The sequence below is a fragment of the Bombus impatiens genome, unplaced genomic scaffold (assembly GCF_000188095.3).
Source record: "Bombus impatiens unplaced genomic scaffold, BIMP_2.2 scf_0017, whole genome shotgun sequence".
NCBI lineage: Eukaryota > Metazoa > Arthropoda > Insecta > Hymenoptera > Apidae > Bombus > Bombus impatiens.
Window position 1 is genome coordinate 945,512 of NT_176436.1, and position 24,925 is coordinate 970,436.

General features: G+C 38.1%; 1 protein-coding gene across 4 annotated transcripts in view; it reads left to right on the top strand.

The window, feature by feature from the left end:
* The window catches only part of LOC100749778 (tyrosine-protein phosphatase 99A), a 428,501-nt gene that overhangs the window by 364,285 nt on the left and 39,291 nt on the right, over positions 1-24,925 (top strand). For all 4 annotated transcript variants that reach the window (XM_033318609.1, XM_033318607.1, XM_033318613.1 and 1 more), the window contains exon 4: positions 19,592-19,773. In XM_033318609.1, coding sequence (XP_033174500.1) covers positions 19,592-19,773 — 182 coding nt within the window. The remainder of the gene's footprint in view (positions 1-19,591; positions 19,774-24,925) is intronic.

Consider the following 24,925-nt stretch of genomic DNA (forward strand, 5'->3'; position numbering starts at 1 on the left):
CGAGGCGAGCCGCTCTGTCGAAACGCCAATATTTTTCATGCTCGCGACCGTAGAGCGTCAAAATCGCGACGACCGCGACCGCGTGACAGCAGTTTTGCAAATTAACTTTCATGGCACGGTGAAACGTGAAATTGCGGCGTAATCTTTTCCAAGAGGTGCGGATCTCTTTAAAAAACCGGTCACCCCTTTGTAATTCTATTAGTTCCCGCTGACGTTTCGCCATGATTCGAATAACGCTTCTCACAGTCGTCGACTCCATGAAAGGGAAAATACGTCGATGTGGTAGCACGAACAAAAATTGAGCAAAAGGATGTGAGAAGATGTATAGAAAAATCATACGCGTTGAAAGGACTCGTGATTTACGAATTTCTACCCGATTTTGTCACCGTGATATATTCTTTTTTGTTGAGGGATTTTTTAGTGCAACATGGTTACGCACTTAAAGACCACGAGAGAAGAACTCTAAGTTACATATTGCATTTTTTATGAGGGAGCAATTTTAAAATACTTGTTACCAAAATTACCTTCTTTATTTTTGCAGCTGAACTCGTATTATCCCATCCACTTTATAATTTTAAAAATACTCTCTATCGTAATACTAAATTATCGAAGATACTAAAATATTGCTTCTCTCAATAATCGTATTTTTGAAATTTTTCGAAATCTCGTCAACTTATAAGCTATTTTTATATCTTTCGATCTAGCAGGTTGTCCGAAGTCTTGAAATAAAAGTCTTGAAATAAAAAGATCTCATATGAAAAAATGCATCATACAATTTACGGGATGAGCGACTGTATTTCTTAGCAGTGAATGTCTTGATCCATTTAATTGGTTACTCCATAATTAAGATTGGACTTAATAACTTAACGTTACAAAAACCAATCCTATAACTTCGATGTGATCTGCCACTTTTAAATAGAAGCTACCGCCAAAGGACAGGCAGTTCTTTTATGCCTTCCCTTTCTAAGCCATGTAGAGGGAGAAAGCTGTTGGCGATTAAGGGTTGATTTCTAATTTGCCGGTATCAGATATGATGTTCTGCTAAATGAGCGGTCAGGATCAGAGAGGTAGACCTTTTTCGGTCGGTGCAGCGGTCGTAATTTGGGAAAGAAGTAAGCGGTTGACAAAGAGGGAAAGCGGTTGCCTATCGACGGAGATCAGTTGCTAGAAAACGAATAAAAGTTCTCCGATCCAGAAAACTCTTTGCGACTTTATTTTTACTCTGCTTTCTCTGATGCTTAATAACACCGTCGCCATTCTGCGTTATTGTAACGCTAAAAACACGCAATCAACGAACCGGCTAATGAAATATTCTCATAACACAGACATTTTCTCTACTTTGATTTTCCTACGAACAGAAACAACGATGCATAGACTAGACCTTTAAATGGGGAGGATGAAGCTTCAGAGGAGAATGAGGGCAAGCGATTTATCTCGATACGTCAGAATAATGGTATACCCTACAAACAAGTTTAATTATTAGCAGCGGCGTGGTTTACTTAGCTGTTTAGCTAAGCGATATATTATTCAAACACTTACAGAAACATTTTATCGCCGTATATATACGTGAAAGTTTCCTATGGTAAGTGTTCGAATACTTTTGTGAGACACTGCGATATTCCATCTTTTAATATTCACCGCGAGGTATTTGACCCGTTTAAAAAGGGAAAATCTATACCAGGAATCTAGCACGATAAAAAATGGATCGACAGATAGAGTGAAACAGTGATACGTGATAGTCGATTCCAGATACATACTGAGATTCTAAAATCGGTAGACGGTTGAATCATTAGTTGAATTGACGAGTCTACGAAGCAACATTATTTACAAATAATAGATGAATCAATTAGATAATTGGAACGTCACGTCTTATGCAGCGAACATGTTAATCAATTTCAGTCGGGTAGGGTTTCTAGTGGAGAAGAAAGATCGTTTCCCTAATTTTCCTCTCGTCTAAGCACGGCTTGAAGAAGGACGGTTACCGATAATCTCAGAGTTCGGCCCATTTTAGTTCGTTTCTCCTTTAATTCATCGATCAGAGTGCCCAAGTTATCACCGATACTCGCGTCAGACGACACGTCTTGAGCCAATCTCTCTTCTCTTTGAGCCTCCATCCCGGCTTTGACGTTCTAGCAGATCATTTTAGGCAGTCGAAGGGAGGAGAGTTCGATCAACTTCCTCGAAGGTCCTTAATATATCTCGAAGAGCTACTTCCACTCTCGGAAGCCACTTCGAATTGAATCGGTTGCATTCTGCAGGTAGAGCGACGAGAAACGGCGTAAGCGGAGGGGGTGGGAGGAAGGGCAGGGCTGTGAAATGGGAAGAAAGAAAGATGTAGAGTCGGCGATTCACGAGGAAACGACGCCGATTTATTCAGCCACGGTCCATAAGATTGAATAAGAGCCGAATAATAGGCTCGTGACCAAATTGTTGGACAAGACACACCTGACAACTTTTCTATCTACTCTAGGTGATTCCGTAAGGGAATTGGAACACCTCGTAGACGCTTGTAATAACGTACTATTTCTCCATGACAGTATCACATTGCTTAGAGAACTCGTCAACGATGGACGAGTGTTAAACCAAATAATTTAGAAGGAAAAGATGGAAACTATTCCGAGACTGTATACGTTACATATAATTTCTGGACGTTGAATGAACACGTTTATATTGTTAAAATGTACATTTATATGTTTATAAAAAAAACAACTCTGATGTTAACAAAGTTCATTCATATGCAATATCGTTTCGTCCTGTGATTTAGCGGAACGTACAATCAAACGATTAAACGTCGAGCAAACGATGCAAAATCGCGGAAAAACAGAGGCACAAAGGGACGCAATTATTCCTTGGTACGTTTCGAGTCTCCCTTTGTACTCGTAGGTCGACGCATGATCAACTGAAAGCGCCGTATGAGAAATTAAAAATGCAAGCGGCACCATGTTACCAGCGGAACAGAGTGGAAGCGTTTACGCAGGATACCATGGGCTTAAATATTAAATAATTATTTTCACGTCGAACACGAAACGACGGCGGCATCGTGCACAAAACAAAGGGGAGATTTCTAGGTCGAGCGCGGTACGCGTTACGTTTCATTTTTCGTTTCATTATTTTGATCCGTTGGCGCTTTGTCGTGTCGCGATCGTTTCACGTGGCAAAAAAGGGGCGGCTCGAACGTGACCGGTGCTTTCAGCAATTTACAAGTCAAACGAACAGCAGAGCGGCGCTTCAATTTCCCCGGTCCGAGCCGGTTTACGCATCACGGCCACCGTTAATCTCAAATCTTCAAAATGTCACCGTGAACCGGCCCGTTTCGCCGTTCCTGCTAATTACACGCGTATCAGCTCTAATTGCGTCCCGTTCGGTGCAACGAGTCCGTTCCCCGTTAATCGATCCCTCCAATCCGAAGAAACCGAACGAAACATGCTCGTATAGCAAAATTCGACAGCTGAACTTCGTTTTCAGGCACACCGAATTTTTTTTTCCTATGTAACGTATGTGGTTTTTATTTTTAATAGAAATGAAGCGATGTGTTAAAAAATAGACTCGTTCTATTTTTTTTTCCTAGGATTTTCGTACAGCAGTTCACGAAAATATTTGAATATTAAAGAAATGTACTATGTATGTATACAGTATGTGTTACACAAAACAGTTTCAAATTTCATTACAGTAAAACTTCATTTATCGAAACGAGATTTTAGTTAGTGTCCCAGTAACAGATTTTTTAACTTATTTGAACATAAGCTCCTACGTGTGTTATTTGAACGAAAAATAATAGACGAAATAAGACCAAGAATAAGTAAATTTCTATTATATGAACTCCAATAATATAAACTGTTTGCCCGCCGCTCCCCTCCGACAAGTTTAGGTACATGGAGATTCAAATTTTATCAATATAGTTTATAATAATTGCATTTCTTTACAGTGCTAGTAAAATTTCGAGAAGTTTTATATAACAAACATAATATTATATATTCGTAAAAGGTTTCTATTACAAGTGTTCGAATATTTTTGTGAGCAACTGTAGGTTATAAAAAAACAACAAATTCGATGTAGCTGAAAAATGATGTTAGACCGAATTCGCAAATTCGTGAAACGATTGTGTATCTACTTGTATCTATCGTCTCTCCCATCGATTTTTTCTGTCCATGATACGACAGGAAAAATGTGTAACGCGTCGCATCGTTCCTGCCGTTTGCTGACGTATCGTCGTGCTCAGAACGTAAATCACGTTGGTAACTGGCGGAGGGCATACGCGGGCGTAAACACACGCCACGAGGGAGCACGAGCGTGTACGTACACGAGTTACACACGAATTTGCTGGTTCGTCGTTACCATACGTTATTAGAGCAGATGCGAAACGGAGGTCGAGATAGCGGCTCGTCCCGAGAACCCCGTGTTTCGACCAGTTATAGCACGCAGCTAGTCCACATTTGATGTGGCATCCCGCACACTTCCGGTCGGTCAAGAACAACGGGCGACGCATCATGACGCGCACATGGTTGCGCTATAACGAGGCAAGCGTAATCGCTATCTCTGCTGCCATTGGAGATTTTGCATATGGCAGATTCGAATTGGTTTCCCTTCGTCGTTCGAAGATAGAAAGGGAACCGAACGTCCAAGTTTGAGTACCAAGTGCCCTATACGAAATTCATGGCTGTACATTTTCTATGTACACAGTATTTAATAGCGTTATAGGGGTTTCGTTGAAACTAATTCCCCTCGAAACTTCAAGCCGAATTTCAAAGCGTTGACCAAACAACTAGAAATGTTTCTTTTACTGTTCGTCTTAACCGTACTTCTAAATACGATCTTCGAATTTTGTTGTAGCTCTTTTTCTAGTTTGGACAAAAATAGAGATTTCTAATTCTTTAGAAATATAGTTAATTCTTTGGAATATAACTATGGCATGATGTTGAAACGAAAAAAACACGCGTATGAATCCTGGAATAGCATATTATTTTTTCGGACTACGATACATCACATTGGAACTTTTCATGTTTGGCTTGATTTTCGTGCATTTTAAACATGTAACATATCCCGCAAAAATTTATTAAAATATATTCCAATATGTAAAGTTAAGGTTATAAAATTGTAATTTTTTCAGAAAAAAGTCAGTGAATCTCTTTATTTGCAATCATTTTGCAATGCAGTAACCAAAGTTAGCGTCCTGCTGCAGTCATAAAGCACGACAGTGCAAATTTTTTAACGATAGAAAGAAATGACTGACCGTTGATCGAAAATGACTCGAAACGGTATCGATGTGTTAATTGCATTTTCTGCCTGAAACGCTAGACATTGAATAACTCATTGAAATAAGATAATGAAATTTTAATACGTGTTAACATATTCCGCTTTATAATCGTTGTATTTTAATGAAATTATCGAGCTTTTTCGAACAAATGATTTTGAATTATCCGCACAGACAATATAAAATTAAACACGAGAATATAAAACATAAGCATTATTGTGCCTCAATAACCACAATGAACACAGTACAAAATAAATTGCAATCTTTTTGATTGTAATAATTTCAAGCTTTCACGTTCGGATAACCGAACCAACACATCACAATTATTTATGAGTCGAGGGAATAGCCATTTATTCGTAATGTAACTGAGATACACATACGAAATGACCATTCCACTCTTTCTCTCTATTTTACTCTCACTCGACGTTCCTCGGCCACGTTTTCAACTCATTCAAGATACAATTGAATTCAAAAGGCATAACAGTAATAATAGCCGACGATTCTTAGAATACCTGTCTCCCTCGACAACAGTTCTGACGCGTACGCAAGCCCCGACAATTAAGCGAGCATTACTACACTCGCCGGACCGTAAATATTACAGAAACTGGCCGGTGCATTGGAACACGGACAATCCCGCAAAACCTCGTTTCCACGCAATAATGTAACGCATCCGCGAGTTATTCGTATTATGTAGAGCCGAGTAATTTAACGCTCGCGCCCAATGAATTCCATCAAAATTACAGCGGCTGGTCCCGCGTTGTTTTTCCATCAAACTACGATCTTTCCGATCGCGTTTACGCTATATAAAAATATACGTTCCTGTTATAACCACCAGAATAACGGTGTTACGGCGATAGGAATTTGACCTTAAAACGCGAAGGCTCAATTTTCAATCGCGACGTATTGCGTCATTCCCTTTAGCATCTCACAGATTTAATATCTCGCAATCTATTTAACCGGTTCGATCGAAAATTCATTAAAACGAATTTCATATTATTCGTGGTTGAAGACAATCGGGGATGGAAAAACAGGGGATGGTGAACAAAGAGGGTCTCACGAAATCTACCCTTAGGCGAGGGCAATTATTCCTACGGAGAAACAACAGCTGACGAAACAACTTCTCGAAAGGATGGAACGTAGCCTTGGGCTGGATCGGACGAGAAGAAGACGTCGGTTATCCGCAACGATCCTCGTTAACGAATTCCATCCACAGCCTATCGAACGAAACTAGTCGGTTCTCTTAACAACCTTAGGCGTCATGGCACCAATTCGACGCGTAGATGCTCGCTTTCCACTAAATTTTCCGTACGAGTTTTCCTCTGTCTACCTATCATTTTTGTCACGCCACTGGATGAGTTCCGATTACGAGGGTGCGAATAGTTTCGGCCACGTTCGAAAACGAAACCCATACGATGGCTGACGGATTCGAGCGCGACCACAGACACGGACAATTATCGCGACACGTAAAAAGAATCAATCGGTGACGGGGAATAACTGACGGGAAACACGAGCGGCTTCGATTCTTTTTAAGCCCATCGAACAAAACTAACAGGATCCCAGGGGTGAATCGATGCCTTCATGCATACGCAGCAACACGCGCACACTGCCGAATCAACAAGATTTTTATTTTTTCACCGTGTTGGATTCTGGTTGATACGTGCAGTCGCGAGTGAAACACTTTTTACTTTTGTCACGTAGCTTTATTCGAAAGCCAGTGTACCAAGTCTAATTATATTGTTTAATTATATTAATTACTTAATCGAATATTCGACTTATATGTACATAGATATCTTGTTTCTGTCCTCTGTTCTTCATCCGCGTAGCGCTGGCTCTTGAGGCTCGAATTCGTGGTCGAAAAGCTCATTCGAATATCCGTTAGTTTACAGCCAGCATCTCTGTAACTCGATTTATTCGTAATTACATCGTGCTTGTTTCCGCGCGGTTCTGACTGCTCGGAATCCACCTAAACATCGCAAGTCTCTCATATTCAAATATTCATAAACTCATTGTCACTCACTGTGTACTGGGACATCAAAGTACTAGAAGACTCTGCGCTTTAGAGTACTAAAGTTTTACACATGAGTACCACAATGATTGTTTCAAAAACAGTATCGTGATTGTTTTAATGGGTACTATGTATTGCACTACTACTGAGTACTATAATTACAATAGCGAAGATAGAAGAAGATATCATACAAAGACTTTTGGAACAGGTAAAGGTCGAGCTACTAAGGAACAGAAACGAAACATTTACGGAAATGACTATTGTCAATGCATCGAAAATAATAAGATATGATTGGCGTCCAACAATCGAACGAAGAGATTTGAGATATATAGATCTTTGGTGTTGCGTTAATGTGATTATGATATTATATACAGGGCGGTTGGTAGCTGGTGGTACAAGCGGAAAGGGGGTGATTCTACGCGAAAAAAGAAGTCGAAAATATAGAATAAAAATTTTTCGTTTGAGGCTTTGTTTTCGAGAAAATCGACTTTGAATTTTCGCTCGGTACGCGTGCGGTACGTTATAACGGATCTCACTGTAGATCGTTGTCTCGATAAAAAAAATTTTTTCGGGGGGTAGAATCACCCCCTTTTCGCTTGCACCACCAATTACCAACCACCCTGTATATTATACATATAGATTTAGCATTGTCAGAGTTAATGGCTTGTAGTTTGAGATTTATTAAGTCAGTAAATGCTAAATCCAAAATTATATTGTCATTTTCTTGTTACTGCAGCTTTTATTTCAGATTGAAAATTACTTTAATAATCCATACTCTATATAAATATTTATTACAAACGTCAGAGTATAAATGTATATAATGATACGGACAAGTAATGTTATTTTTGTTTCTACCAATTACCTTCTACGCATAAAGCGTACAAAACAATTGTTATCCCGTGGAAATTGATTCTAACAGAAAAGAGCTTCGAAAATACAACAATATGAAGCAAAACCTAGCAACAAGCAAAAATGCTATCGTGTGTAATAAACAATGAAACTTCCACATATGTGAAGCTTCCTAACATTTCTCTCGTACCTAAATTTTTACATGATTTTAAAATTTAGCCACTTTTTCACTATAAAGTTAGATTTTGTTGTTTTTCAGTGAAATACTAAAATATTGCGAAGGGATTTTAATTTCTATTAAAAACAAAAAAGGAAACATATTTCAAAGTGAATTTTTGAAACCTATTGTTTTGTATCAATAAAGATAGAAATGTACGAAACTTCATACATTCTGTCATAATCTGAACTATAATAATTTGAAAGCTAATACATATAAGTAATATTCTAAAGTACCGTCAGCATGTAAGAGATTAATTCCCTTGTCGATCGCGATTTGTAGGTTACCTCTACCGGAGACACCCTCGAACGGAAAAGCATATCGTCGTTTTATCGAGAATATTTCTGACCCATTGATTTATAAAATCCGTCGTGCGGCCCAGACAACGAATTACAGTATTTTTAATTCGGATGTTGAACGAACCCGATCGTTGTCGGTCTCCGTATGATTCGTAGCCGTTACGGCAGATCCGCCGGTGAAATTTATGTTGATGGGTGTGCGCGGGGGCGTGTAAAAAGTGGGACATAAATTCACAAACCTTCGGAATTGCCGCTCTGCCGGACCCCCGGAACAGATCTCTCTCGATAAACTGTGCAATCTTTTTCTGTATTTCACCAGTCGCTTCTTTCATTCTATGCGAGATTTGTCGAGAAAATTTGATGGAGAAAAAGAAAGCCGAAAAGTGAACAGGAAAACCATTCGGTAGCAACTTTGAAGAGTTAATATGGGAAACGAGATGAGTGCATAAGTGTCGGAAGTGAAGATTTAACGATAAAAACGTAAAACGCGTTTCTGTTAATTTTACCATCTACATTATTCCAGTTAGTCAAAAATATAACGCACGAATTGATATTAATTCGTAAATTGAGAAATATAGAAACGTGGTGATTCACAAACATTGTTACTTATTTAATGCCATACATTTTGAGACAAGTAAAGTTATAAAATTCGTTTATTCACTTCTTGAGAAGTTGCCCAGATAATGAAATTCAGAGATCTATAAAAAAAAGATGGAGTTGATCAATTTCACCTCTGAATTGTTCATTCGTTAGTCAAACAACATTGAAGCATGTACCGCCGGTACAAATTTAAAGTCAAAACAAACTCGTACTAGATAAATTTATTCGTTTGCAGCTCTAGAAGCTAAGACAAACTATTTTAAACGCTTCTAACTTTTTTCACCGTATCCCGTGTAAAATATACATTCTCCATGCTAAAAAAAGTCCCTTTTTTAATTTTTTTTTTTTTTTACATCGTTCACCAAATCAATTTCTTAATTGCAAAAGCGTTCCGAGCAGATTTGACGCATTCTAGAGGACAGGTGCGTTGGCGAACGTGACGCGTGCATTATTCAAAATTAGAACCAACCCTAGGATTATCATTGACGTCCCGCCGATTCGTTCGAACAGGAGGTAGAGATGCGATACGCAGTCGACCAGATAATACGGTCCAATTTACTATTCCAAGCTGGCATAAACAGCGGTCGTGCTCGCAGTGGACAGTACACTATGCAGAGAGAGATCAACGCATCGGTCTGCTATCTCCCTGGGTACGGTTACCACGTATACCACCGGCAACAAGATCCACAAATCCATGACAGGTACCGTGACGAGCCTCGAGATCGAGCTCGGTAGCAGTACGTCGTCCCGGTTTCGGATCCCTACATGCGTCGTTGCTATCCTTTCAAAGTTGCGGATAATTCTTGCGTCAACAATAGGCCCTGTGTCTAGGACATGTCACCCTTAAAATACCATGGAAAAAAGCACCCTTAAAATATCACAGAAAAAAACCTATCCCTTGTTAGCATGGTATTATGGTAAAAATGTATTTAATTAGCAAGCGAAAGGGTAGAAAACGACAGACAGTAGAATACATAGCAAGCAAAAAGAAATACCGTCAAATGTATATACAACGCAGGGTAAATTAAAGCTTGTTCCCTTCTTTTTAACTTCGTATTTACGCGTGAATATGTTCACGTACAGCGATAAAAAAGAGCTGATTTCGATAGTTATATCTCGCTCACTCTATGCTGTGGGTGTTGTTTGACGCGGAACGTTTGCAATTTTAATAGTACCTGTGCACTATGTAATTAATGAGATGTCATGTTTTCAAACGATTCCCTTGTGCGCCTCGACGCCGTCCGTTTAATCGAAATAATTATCCGACGTCAGTCAGTCAGTCTCAACGCGGTTTTAACGGTTAAACGTGGACGAAAGTAAACGGAGCTGGCAAAAACAACGTTTCTATCAGCCATTTCATAGAACGTTATTAATCGGGATTGCACGTCGAACGCGTTTCAAAACCGACGCGTTTTCAGCGAGTCGCTGAAATTCGTTTGGAACACGATTGAAATTCGCAAATTTCAAAACGGCAGCTCGGTTCTCGGCCAAAGTCAATCAAAACACCAGTTATTTCGTCTTTCAACGATAATTACCAAGGCTTGCAAATATCGCTTTGCGATTTATAATTTACTGCGCGTAAAATCCAATCGGTGTTCCTTTGAGCCAACGCGACTGTGTTGTAAATATATATTAGAATGATATGATAAGTCGAAACGACGTTGATGAAAATTTAAAACTCTCGAGAGTTTAAACTTGATAGTTTTCTGGCGACTGCCACGAGAAACACTCGACATAAGACGTAAATGAGATCCATGATTTTACGTTTACATTAATTTTCATTCTCTCAAATAATAGACATTTATTTCTATTTGCTCCAAACAATAGACGATATTTTAATAATAATAAACCGTTTTCAGAATAAAAAAAGGCTATGAAATTAGTAAAAATTTTATCTGACCCTGTTAAGGGGCAAGTAAATTTTGTTTCATATAATAGAAATTCATTGATTCGTCTCACTGCCTAAGTAGCATTATTATTCGACTAGTAACAATTCGTCAGGCACATGGATTTAGTTAACAGAAGTTCGTTTAATAGATTGGATATTTTATTGACCTGCGTTTCATCGAATTTCATTTTATTAAATAAACTTTCTTCCCAGCGGAGAATTTTATACTTTATGATAAATTAGTAACTATACTTTACGATGTTTAGAAATTTATAACAACGTAGCAAGTTAATGTTTTGAAGGAACTACATGTGGTTAAAGTGCTACGAGAGAAAACATTATTCTGTATGCTGCATCCTAGTAGCTCATAATACAAGAAAAATATTAGTTCTTCGGAGAATGAATTAATTTCGGGACAATAAATCTTAAATTAGAACTAGACCTATTGGGGACAAATAAACTCTGTCGCACATGAAATCTTTCTTTTGCCAATAGGTATAATAAGAGTCAACATACATGGATTTATTTAACGTGAGTTTGCCTAATGGATCACTGATTAATTCGAAGAATTTTTTTACTTCACAATTACGCTTGAATCGTGTCTAGAAATTTATAATGTGATAGTCAGTTAATTTTTTGAAGAAACTATGTGCGTTTACAGTTTTACACGAGAAAATGATATTTTGTATGCGACAAGTTACAGTGGCTCGTAGTAAAAGAGGGCGTATACTGGAACTGGAAGCTCATTCCCCCGGTTAACTAAGAATATAATTGAGATCATTTACAGAGCTCTCTCTATCTCTGAGACGACCCAGTTTCCCGGCGCGTTCTCTTTGTTTCACGAAGTCGCAGGATAGCGAGGTGGGGCCATCTCCTCCTTCTCGTAGAAGGTGGAAACCGGAAATAAGTGCGCCAGAGAAATTCGGCGGGCACGAGCGGAAGTGGGCCAATCAAAGAGATAACTAGATCCCCATTAAACCGCTTGTAACTTAATTAATTGCGCGGGCCTGAGCTAATGTAGCACGGCTAACCCTCGTAGATAGTGTTCTCAGAACGCGATATCACGTGTAACGTGATTTGCTCGTTAACCGAACTTCGGCAAGTGGAATACATTCACGACAGAGGTAGCCTGTTTCCAGCTCACGTGGCTGTCGCGCCTTTACATACTCTAAGTGACCCCGTCACTCTATAGATACGTTTGTCAAGCGAAAACCCTAATTTAGACGTAATGGAAATAACTCACTTTTCGTTCCACTTTTTGATACGTGGAAACCAGGAGTAAAAAATATCGTAAGTCATAATAACGTTAGTTATGCAGGTTATCGATATTAATTGAGTTAAATTAACGTAACAGTTAAATAGATAAACAGCGAAAGATTATTCGCGTCTTACAGAACATCGTGGGTTCATCAGTTGTAGTAGAGTTGTACTAATGTAGTACATGTAGACCAGTATGATAGTGTGTATAATAATAGTTGTATTAATAATAGTACGTTCCTATAACTACAAAGTTTTGATACCAAGAAAATGAAATGTATATTTCTGCCAAGAAAACGCCTCATTGGAAGATAAGGATACGTGTAAATATTTCTACCTCTCTATATATTCTAATTACAATTTCAATATAATTTTAAAATTCCAATAAGGAGGTTAAAGTATTCCTTAAAATATCTTTAAATTTTCCTTGATAATTTCTAATGAAAACGAAAGTTACCAAACACGGTAAAACTGTACGCAAGACAAATGGGGAATTGTTAAAAAATTTCAGTCTGGCGCGAGAGTGACGAGAGGACAGACGGCCCGGCGTCAACGCGTCACAGAAGTGAATTACGTGCGGTGGTGCTCACGGGACAGTTTATTTTTACAAGATGGTTGTCAATGATGATATAGTGCGCTCGTAACCGCCCCCGTTGTATCTCGATATATATCGAGTTTTATTTTTATGGATCGTTTCGTCCGTGAAATGATTTAATAACGGCGAGAGTATTACGACGGGGAAGCGAGGCGAAAAATAAAAAAAGAAGATACAGCGTAGATAGGGGAGGATCGTTGATTTCGTCGTAACGCGAGCCACAGGACGGACGTTTGAATTGTAAAAGCGTAAACATACCGTGTGCCATGCGATTCTTCTTTTTTCTCGTTACACTTAGTCCGTGCCAGCCCCTTTTGTTTTGGCCGTAATGCGATGAGATTGCGTGAGATCTGTCCCGCGGGTGCCTGGCATGAATACGTTTGGATGAAAGGTTTTCCGAAACGTCCTCTCTGTGAAGGTGTTTAACTCTTATATCTTTTGGTGTTTAACTTTTAATATCTTGCGTGAATAACGATGCTTGAATAAAATACAGGTTCGTTCATAGATACACCGCTGTCTATATGTATTTGCATATTTTAATCGATTTATAAAAATATATAAATTAATGAGAAATCAATGGCTAGAAACAATACTTGGAACCTTCTTATAGGACCATCAAATAATAAATTTTAATTATTTATTTAGGAATTCACATATTATTGCTCGAATTAATTACGATATGAGTTTAGAAATACTTTTCTTATTTTATCTCTATTTTAGAGACTATATATGTAGATAATCTGGGGATAAATAACGTTTCCAGAATGTGTTATTGTGAATTTTGCTAATTGAGTAAATTGCTGATTTTGCAAATTGTGTTGTAACTTGTCTCACGTTTACAGATGCCAATATTTCAGTGTACATCTATTAATCTTCTGAAAATCGATTTTATCATATTATAACGACGAAATGATGATACGGAATGCAATTGAACTTCAATTAATGAATTAAATTACGTCTTTTCAAAAATAAGCAAGAGTCCGGATGCTTGTAAGCTTGTAGTGTACTCGTATTACTATCATGTTTATCTCTAATGAATAGCTGACACTTGATAATATTTTGTAACAAAACTTTTAAAACATGAATAGAAACGAACATTTCAATCATTTAACTGAAATATCATTGCACGCTAATTTTAATTCACCTCCAATAAATTACGTATTGCTCTTTTGTTTATGCTAATTGATATTAACGATTTTCAATTAAGATTTAACAGCGATCAATATCTATTAACCGTATATGTGTATTTGCCTAAAGTAAACTCTGGGGTGAAATTATATTAAAGCATTCAATTTGTTGAAATGGATTTTATATTTCCAATAATTTAAAAGAAAATACGCAAATGCTCGTAGATAACGTGATTTAAGTATAACTCCTTGGTTCTTTTTGAATTGTTAAAAAGGCAATGAAATTCCCAAAACGATATATGAAACCGAAAGACAAGCGCGACATTTCATTTTTGGCGTTGAAACGTTTTGATCTCAAAATTTGAAAGATCGTCCTTTCACAGTTATTCAATTTCATAGTTTGGTCACGTTCGACCATGAAAACTCTTCGTTATCTCGGGCGTTTACGATTTTAGGGCGATATCGGCGCGGATTCAAATGGCTGCGTTGGAAATTAAAAGGCATAAAAAAAAAAGAAGCGAAAGAGAAACTCGGTTGAGCCTGGATAACAAAATTCGTGAAACATTCGCCGCGGGAAAATTTAAACGCGAACAAAATTCTCGTCGTTAATAATTGCGTAAAATGCTTTTTCCATTATCCGCGCTGATCGAAATGAAAGGCGATATGTCTGAAAGAAATTCGCAATTTATCGGTAGGTAAAGTTAGATCGTCCCATTCTGTTCCCTCGAAAAAACGGGGAAATTCTTCCATTTTGCAGTCCCTTTTATCGTTATTTCTATTAAAATTCTCGTGCGCGGCATTCGGCGTTTTTCATTCCGCGGATTGCGGTGAACGGCAAACAAAGCGAAATCTCTGTTCAATCTTCGATCGCGAATAATTCATTTCAACACAGGGAAAGATATATTTTCACTGGCCTCGATGTTTCATACATAAAATGCGTGTCACAGGACGACGACCCCAGCAGTGGCAGCCGTATGATATAGAAATTCATTTGGTCGTATTACACGATGTGATGTTTCGATCGGTTCGAAATCCACAACAAGCATCTAATACCGTAGCTGTTCACGGTATACAATTTTCCGCTCGCATGAGCGTACGTTCAATGGCCAATCATGGTATTACGCTGGTCGAAAACGGCCGGGGATTCCGACTTTTTCGAGGGGAGACAGATATCGGTCACTTTTAATATCGACGTCTGTCGTTGAAAGGTTTCTCTGTCGTTGAAGCTGTTCTAACGGTTCGATGCACTACCTGTCAGTCAATGGCTCAGAGGAAGTGAGAACGAGATAGATAGATAGATAGATAGACAGAGAGAGAGAGAGAGAGAGAGAAAGAGAGAGAGTGCGTGAAAGAAAACTGACGAAGAAAAAAAAGCTCTCTGAAATCGATGGAATCAAACAGGTTGCAGAGGCCGGTTTCACGTCGCGTCTCGTCGAGTCGTCGTTATGATAATCACGCTCGAAGCCCAGTCACGGTGTTATTTTCGCCCGCGGTACATAACCTGCACACGAAGTTTCCGCACACGCAATGTCGAGTCGCGCGACACGATTCTCGTAAAGACCGGACAGCTCGATAACTCTGGATTGCGGAGAAATAACGCAATACCTACTATAATATCGATTCCTGTTTTGCGACCGTTGCAAATCTGGATTTAGCCGAGTAATTCCAACGAAACGTTACTCCTGTCCCTGTTCCCCTCTCTATCGTTTCCTATTTCTCTTTTTTTCCCTCTCTCGTTTGAAATAAAATCGACAACTTGATTCCCGATTGAGATCAAAGGGGCAAAAAGAAGGGGAGAAAAAAAAGGGACGAAGAGATATTCACCAGAGTAGTTTCTCTTTCTATTCGGATGGCAATGGATATTGTAAAAGTTCTGCGACCAAGCTCGAATCGAAAGAGTATTTGCAAGATAATTCTACTGATCATGCCCACATAACACGATAGAGAAATTGTCACACAAACTATGGAAACTTGAATCCGTTCCTAGGAAAGACGAATGCCCTCTGTCTCATACGACGATATTTCCCTCTTATGGACGGTGGTCGTTGATCGAAAAGTTAGAGAAGGACGATTTATTTTGGGGGCACGGGGAAGGCCACGCTGGGAACGAGCGACGAATCAAAATTTCTGATACGATGACTCGTTTCTTGGGAAACGCCGTCCGTATCCCTTCGAGGGTAAAACTTTTCGTCGGCTGGGAAAGCAGAGAGTTTGGCAGAACTGAACGGGCGAACTGTCGTTTTCAGTGGCGGCGGACACAGACTTTCAAAATGAAACGAATTCCGAGTTTTCAAGTTTGCGTGATCTTTTTTCACGAATTCGTCCCACTCCGCTCAGTTCGTACACGAGACGGGAAGAACAGTTGACTTATCGAATTTCCATTTTTCCTTTGCCGAGACAACTAGACTGCGATAGATTCGAAATCGATACACAGTCGTGCCGGTAAACGCGGATCTAATAACGAGCGGATGGGAGGGTGAGTCGAAGGGGAAAATAGTCGGGGTGAATTTAAATCGACGCGGGTACAACGATATCGATTTCGCCCGCGTTGGAAAAGCCAGTGAATGATCGTGTCCCGAGCGTGACCAAAATTGAAATGATCTGCTTGTACAAACGATAAGCAAATCGAAGAGCCGAATAAACGATGAGCAAGTGACGTTAATTGGAAACGAGTTATCGGCTTTATTTTCGCGCCGTTCCCGCGGGAATCGTCACGTTGCGGGATTGGAAATAATTTTTATACGCGATTTCTCATCTCTCTGTGTCCCGCTGATTTTTGGAGTTAGAGAGGCGAATCGAACGACTCGCGACATCGAAAACGAGCGAAGGGATTGTGCTGCAAAAAAAATGTAAAAATAACCCGTGTATTATCCCATTTTCCTCGCTGCTCCTCTCCGCGTCTACTGTTTTGAGAAACAACTTTTAAACATAACAGATAGTTGAACGTATTGCCAAATAAATCTATTGTAAAAACATCAGGTTCTCGATTCAACCGTTTAAACAATTTACCTGTGCCAGCCGAAAAAATCATTGAATATTTTTCTTGCGAACAATACCAAAAACACATGCATCAAATTGTATGACGTAATAAAGTTTTATAAATCGCTGGAATAACGATTAAAACGGCAATAATTAAAATGGAGCGATCGTGCTGTTATATTTGTAATACATTTTATACTGATCATCTTTATCATTGACTATACGTAATTTTTGTCAGTGATTAATTCTGGCGAATTTCGCGTTATTTACGGAACTGAAATTAAAGAATTTATTTAAGTACCAGAAGAGAGGATTTCAAATAAAAAGAGAAACACATTTCCGTCTGTTAATTTTAACATTTGCGTTATGTATTACAAAAATAATATGGACTTTCAACATTTATTACCTTTATAGATTTTTAAGAAGAATGATCGGTAAAAAGAAAACAAATTAGTTAAATATATTTGTTTGTACATTTTACTTTTATATTGTTATATTATTATTGTTACTTTTATTGTTACTTTTATATTATATTGTCAGTAACAGTAAAGGCAAGATATTAATGGCAACGAATTGTTAGTGGCGCCAAATCGCAAATGTCAATCACATCGAGATGTCAACAATATTGAACTGTCAATGTTGTTGACCTCTTCACGTATTTTTTTAATCAGTTTTGATATTTCATTAATGACTAGGAATGTTAGAAATTCTCATTATAGCTTTCTGTACAATGTTCGATAAACCGTATTCAGCATTACTGGAAATGTAAATACACCGTGAAACTAATACGTTGTTTCATCGACCGTATTCAATGATCATGTTTCTGAAATAAACGCGGTACCAGTTTCAATTACTAAATCCAAATTGGAACCATATATCGCGTTACGTAGACGAGAAAAACGATCGCGCTAAATGGCTAAAAAACATAATTTTGTGACCCAACAAACCAAGAATAAAAATGAGTTGAGAGGAATGAAACGCATGCACCACTTGGAAATTTTCATTGACAACAAGCTAGGAAAAAGAAAATAAATTTACAAAATCTATTAAAATATCAGTCGAGTAATTTACTTCCATTATAACCGGGAATGAACAGAATGGAACCAAGCGATGCTTAAAAATTCTACAGTTTCAAATGGCTTGTCGAACCGAAACCGAGTTTCGAAGAATAATAGAAAAAAAAGAAAAGAAACGCCATTGCTCGTTATGAAATTCGCAGTACACGTTTTTTGAAGAAACTCAGATTCGGGGAAAAATGTACAGGTTATATAGTGGTTTCAATTAGGGCAATTAGGACATCGTGTATCACAAGGAACGCAAGAACGAACCAACTGAAATATCCAGTATTCTTCAACAGAATAACGAATTAATTAAATTGGTTTTCCGAAATGTGAGGTGCAAGTAAAATGTTTCCGTTTTATATTTTGGACGTCAAATGTACTGATACCAAAGACTTGAAAATCCAAGCGAATTTAACTTATTCTTCTCAAACGTGAACACGACAGCCGAACATCGAATAATTTACCATTAATACTAGTAATTTTGATATTTAAAGTTTTTCGATTTTCTTGGAAAAGAAGCAGCAATCGATATCCAATCGATAGGTAATTCGTATCGAATATAGTATTACCATTTAGAATTTAGAAGCCAACGAATCTCGCTGGCGGCAAAAAACCGACTCGGCCCAACGGAAACTGTGGCAATTACTCGAGAGCACGGTTGCCAGAGAACTTTCCGAAACGGGTCGTGGGACAATTAATGGATGGTATTAATTAGGGATAAAGGAGATGGGGGAGGAGCAGAATCGCGTATAACGTACGAGAGAGTAAAATCTCGCAGCAGAGGCGGGCGTGTTGCGTCTTCGACCACTCATTACTCTACGTCGAACGATGTTTCCGTCATCGGAACTTAGGTAGGTAGAACCGGTGGATCGTAGCAAAACGGTATTGTTTGTTCACAGCGAGCCGACACGGGGCCATTAATTAATCGCGCGCGCAGTCCACGCAGTCGATTTACATCCGATCCAAGCACGTTACATCCGGATCGTCAGCGATCCGTCGCTACCATTAATTTCTAAATACAATCGTCGGTTTCTCGTTGACGATCCATTGAATTCTAATCAACCGCGAAACGTGCAACGTTTGCCATGACGTGTTACGATATTTCGCATGATCGGAGTACTGTCTCGTAATTCGCCCGTATATATAATGAGAAATATTTTATATTTACAGCCTGTGCTTTCAACCCTTAAGGGATGTATTCATAGGGTATAGACGTACGATGACACGGACAGTTTTTGAAATCGTTTATTTTCCGGATCTATCGGAATAAAAGGAATATTTTTAGCACAGCGTACCCGCTTCACTAACGGCAGAATATTTCGAACTTTCGCACACGCGTGCAATTACTCCATAAACAAAACCGTGAGAGCGAACAAAAGCTTTCGAAGCGACAGCTTTTCCCCTCAAATCATCGCTCATATTTACACGGACCGTACTAACGACTAACGGGCGATTGTTTTCAGAACGGGAGTAGGTGGAGCATGGAACGCAACAGAAGAAATCATAACGCCAAGCAACGATACCACCTATAACATCGAGAACCTGCAACCATTTACCGTCTACAGCTTTCGTGTATCGGCAGTGAACGCCATGGGACGGAGCAAACCCAGCGAGGAGACTTTCCACTCCGTCACCCTTCGAGAACGTATGTTTTTCTGTATATCTATACCTCTACCGTGAACTACTATTAATCTTCCGTCTTGAACGCCCTCGATTGGTCACAAACTTGCTTCTAGCTAAGCTTCGATCGTGTATCGCGGCAGTGAGAATTCGTGTGGATGACGAGTGATCGAGAATTAGCGAATGTTTATGCCAGGATATTTGTCGTGAGTTTTAGTTTACTTGAAAAATTTTAGAAGATTTACGTGGCAAGAATGTCTATTGTGCTCGTGAGATTTTAACGCTTAATCTGTCACTTTTACGTTGACGTAGATTTATTACGAGTGCGATCTATTGTTTTCGCTGTTTCTCTACGCAATATTAGTTTTATTTAAAAATTTCGAACTTAAAAGTATATAAATCTTATGGATGTTATAACGTAATATTATAAGAAAGTTATAAAGACAATAGATACGCAGATCGTACTCGTTAGCTTACGTTTCATGTATGTTTAACTTATTCATTAAATTCCTTAGCGTTTTTCATTCTGCACGTACTAATACCTATTACCTTTTAATATTGTCTTTAAAGGAAATTCCATTAATGCAATAACGTTTAATATACATTTATTTCGCATTAAAAGTAATCCACTCAGAAATTACGTACAATCAAGTTTAGGTATTTTATCACTGCAACGCACAGCTTCACGTTTAAACTGCCGGCGGCAGACGAACTTAAGTTTTCGTGTGAAGCTTCAAATGGGTTAACTGTTAAAATTGCGATGTAATTGAGAAACGAGTCGAAGAGTTGAGAGTTTCGATCCTGAGGAAATCGAATCGGCTAGAGATTGTCTCCGTTCGAATCTCGAATCCATTTTTCATTATTTCATATTTTCGAGTGAAAATCTATCTAAAATTTCAACGTTTCTACAGTATCTTATCCCAACGTTATAACAAAAGATTGCTTCCTTTTTATTCACTCAACGTCATCTCCCCTCTCTTTTCCTCGAATACTCATCGCCAATTCCTTGACCAACTCCCTATAACTTCTCGAAAGACATTGAGAACGATATTAGCCGAAAACATCAGAGGGAATGATAATAGACATAAAATTCCACGAAAGATGCCCGGTGGAACGAGTCCCTTCGGGGCAATGTTCAGGCTCGCGGGAGTAAACGTTCCGAATCCAACGGAGGGTAGAAACTCTGGAACTCTAGCGCTATACATATAAAGAAAAGGGGTTGGAAGAACAAGACTAGAAGGAGGGAGAAGAGCGAGAAGAATGGTTTGCACGGCCGGTTTTCCGCGGCTAGGCATCGTCACGAGACTGGCGTAGCCAACTAAGGAGGCGCTAATTGCAACACCGGAAGGAGTAGTGTATAGTCGCGCTTAACTCGAGCAGTCCAGCTTTCCTCTTTCTCCGTTGAACCGTCCTTTGGCTCATTGGTTCGTCTTCGTCTCACGTCCAAGGCAGAAAATAGGTTGAACAGACGGGCGCGTCGGCTAAGCCCTATAAATTCTGTCAACGCCGCCGGGATTGGTCGACGCCTGCTGTATGTATACCCACGACGCTCGACAAACTTTGTATCGCGACTATGTTGACAACGACGACGACGACGATGACTGTGACAAAGGCGCCGATAGTTAGCGCGCGCCTGCCCTCCAGACCTGAATTCCCATGCGTATCGCCATGGCAATTAGCGCGTTAGATTGTGGATGTCTCGCTGATGGGATTAGCTGTACGAGATTTTCCCCACTGAATATTTGATAGCGGGTCGGAAACGGATGCTTTAGTTTAATATACATAGAATTTCTTAGCTAGTCTTCTTACAGCTTCGTTGCTCGGGGCAGGAAGTTGTGGGGAAAAAGAGAAGGGTGAATCCGTCCTTCGATTGCTGGCGAAGAATGGAGGAGCAGGACAATGAGAGCACGTGGTTTTAGTATGCGTGGAATTTCTTAGTAACTGGTCGTCGAATTAGAATCACCTAAAGTTTTTAATATTTTTCAATTTTTTAATATTTACAATTAAAGGGCGTAAGCGAATTTTAGATAAGAAGAAAGACAAAGCAAGAGTATTGCTTCCCATGTTTTCTCTCGTCTTTCGTACGACAAGTTCTAGGGAATTAAAATTAAAGTATCGCCTACACAAGTGATTTCAACTGTGGCTGCAAATATCTACAGCGATATGTACATATGTGAGTCGTGTTAATTGTTTATCTATGAGAATAAGAGAATGGCTTTCGATCAGAGGAATGTCTATGATGAATATAAATTTTAGAGATTTCAGATTTTTATATGAAATTTAAAATAGCGACATTTTGGTGCCTGATTCTGGTTCGGTGGCCAGAGAGTATACCACGGAATAACAATCAAAAATTAGTTTGACTTCCACGGAACTGTATATACAGTTCCCTTTCTCTATTGTTTCGAATTTGTTAATTAATGTACAATGAATTTCGTAACTATTGATACCGCACCAGCTAACATTAGTAAATAACACCTGTGGCTAGAGTTTCAGCCATCGCAATTTTAGCTTGTTCAGCGTGCATTTGCTTTGAGAAAATTGAAATAGCTTTACCAAATGGACGCGCTCACTTGCATGACGACTATTCGGAGCGATGTTTATACTGCTTCCGTAAAACGTGGATTCCAGCACAAACGTTGTGCTTACCGTAGCCTATAGTAATTCATACAAATATTTGAACACTTAGCATTAGAAAATTTTCTGTATTATGTGTGTTATGCGAAACTTATAGAAATTTTCCTAATAGAGAAGCGAAATACGACTATCGTGATTATATTAATATTTGGAACTGATGTGAAATGTGTATATGTATCGAATTTATAATATGTTTGTTGTATGTAGTTAAAAATTAGTATACAGAAACCACAAGGGAAAACCGTAATACGTCATATTTTTTGCTTTTCATACGAGGACGATTTTAAAATCCAGTAGCTTTTATGCGATCTCATATCGCCAATCTATCTTTATATTAGATTCGGTTGTGGCATTCTTTTGAGAAGTATGTACATCAAAAATATTGATTTCTCAAAATTATTGATGATAATTAAAACCAGAAAGTTAACAAAATTGTATTTATTACATTGCTTTTTTGCAATCTTCGTGTAGCCATCCTAAACCATGTTTAAATAGTATTTTTGTCATCGTCTAAATACACTAAATACCTGTAGCTTCTATTTACAAATTTCTTTCTAAATTTACCAATGTATACATAATAATCGGATCTTATTATGATACTAATGAAATTTCGATATGTTTAATATAACACACGTTTTACATCCATAAAATTAAATGTTCCAATGCTTTTCGTAATTCACTGTGTGTTTTTCATTTTCTTAAAAAGCAAGATAAATGTTACGCGCTCGTAATTCATGTATGTCACAGACTAACACGGTGATAATTAATACGTCGACGATTTATTAATATGGAAAATTAATTTAACGCATGGATGAAACGATCGGAAGTATTGATCTCCAGGTCATCTGGGTCAGAACGGAAAAACTCCCTCGATTTTCCACGGGTTTCGAAAATTACATTTAACAACTCGTCAATATAATGGCATTAATTATTAATATCATATTTCTCCGCAAACAATATCTAAACACACGAATTAATTAAACCGCCAGGGCTGAATGATTTCACGGAAAATTCAACGTGTGATATTTAAACAACATGTATCCCGGGCAAATATCGAGTTACAATGAGCCATCGATTGATATATCGTATTACTCGAGTAATTCGTTTAGTTGGCTACGAACAATTCCAGCAAAAAAATGCGATTAACACGTCAAATCTTCGAGACTCGATTGCCGAAAGCAATTTATTGTATTATCAGTCGATCGTAACACTACTAGGAAAAAGCTGGAAAGAAACAAAAACTAAGCAAGCGTTCATAATTTCAGATTCATTTATGCATACGAATACAATGCGTACCGTACAAAAACATGGATAAAAGGATAATTAAATATGGCTTTAAAAATGTTTCTACGCGTTATTCTCGTATTTAATCTTTTCATATTACCCTTTCTGTATTGCTTATTCATGGTTCTTTTTTATTCCTAAATTTTGTAAAAATCTTTTGGTAAATATGCGTAATCCCTGATTTAAAATAGAATAGATATGAATCAGAGAAACAAAGAACAAAATCCGAGAGATAAAATAAAATTGAAAAAAAATATAAAACAGTCTTTTGAAATACTGTAACTGAAAGCAGAATGGTAGGAAGTATGAAATGAGCTTATAAAACAATTATGTATTCAACAAAGAAAAGGAGATTATATAAAATATTAACTTCAAATTACTTTTATGGTAGTTACACATTGTTTAATTAAATATTTTTTAAGAAAGTAAACGATCTTGCTTCCGTATATAGTATTTTAATAATGTACTAAATCATATCGTAATACTGAAATTCACCGCGTAATTGTAACGCAAAATGCGTCTTTCACGACAAAATGCGACACATTTTTGCTTTTCACATATTGCATCGAATTAACGCCTGATACGAGACATATCTACGTTAGAATGTCAATATACCGGTATTGGTAATATGCTCGCTGTTCAAATAGCTTAATTAACGAAGCAATAACCGCACGTTTAATAAACCGGTTTACTGAAACAGATTAACGACGAAGACTAGTTCTGCATACCTATTAATTTCTGCGTGCTATAAAACGTTCTACGATTCATCGAATATTTCTATACAGATGAATTACAAAGATCAACAAGCGACAATAATTAATTAATTGAATCTCGTAAGAAAACTGTTTTTTCTACTTCCACGCCATAAAAATCAAGCCTCGGTCAAGATATATAAAAATCACAGATGAAAAACACGATACGATATATTTCCCATTATTTGTAGACAAGCAATTTTCGATACATCGTTAACCAATTTCTATGTTCAAATTATCTCATTGTTCGTTTTTTGATATTAAACATGCATTTTATCAGCTTCCTGAACATCTAAAAATACAAATAACATTACAGTAGATTTGCGCAGAGTTGCAGAAAAATCAGAAAATCAACGGAAATTGGGTTATCATATTTTTCTCGCGCGATTTTCATCCACAGAAATACTTTACTGCGAATACTGCAGACATACTTGAAAAAATTGTCATTTCAATAGCGCTCGAACGTTAATCCTGTAACGAAAGTAGACCTGTGCGCGTTAAAAC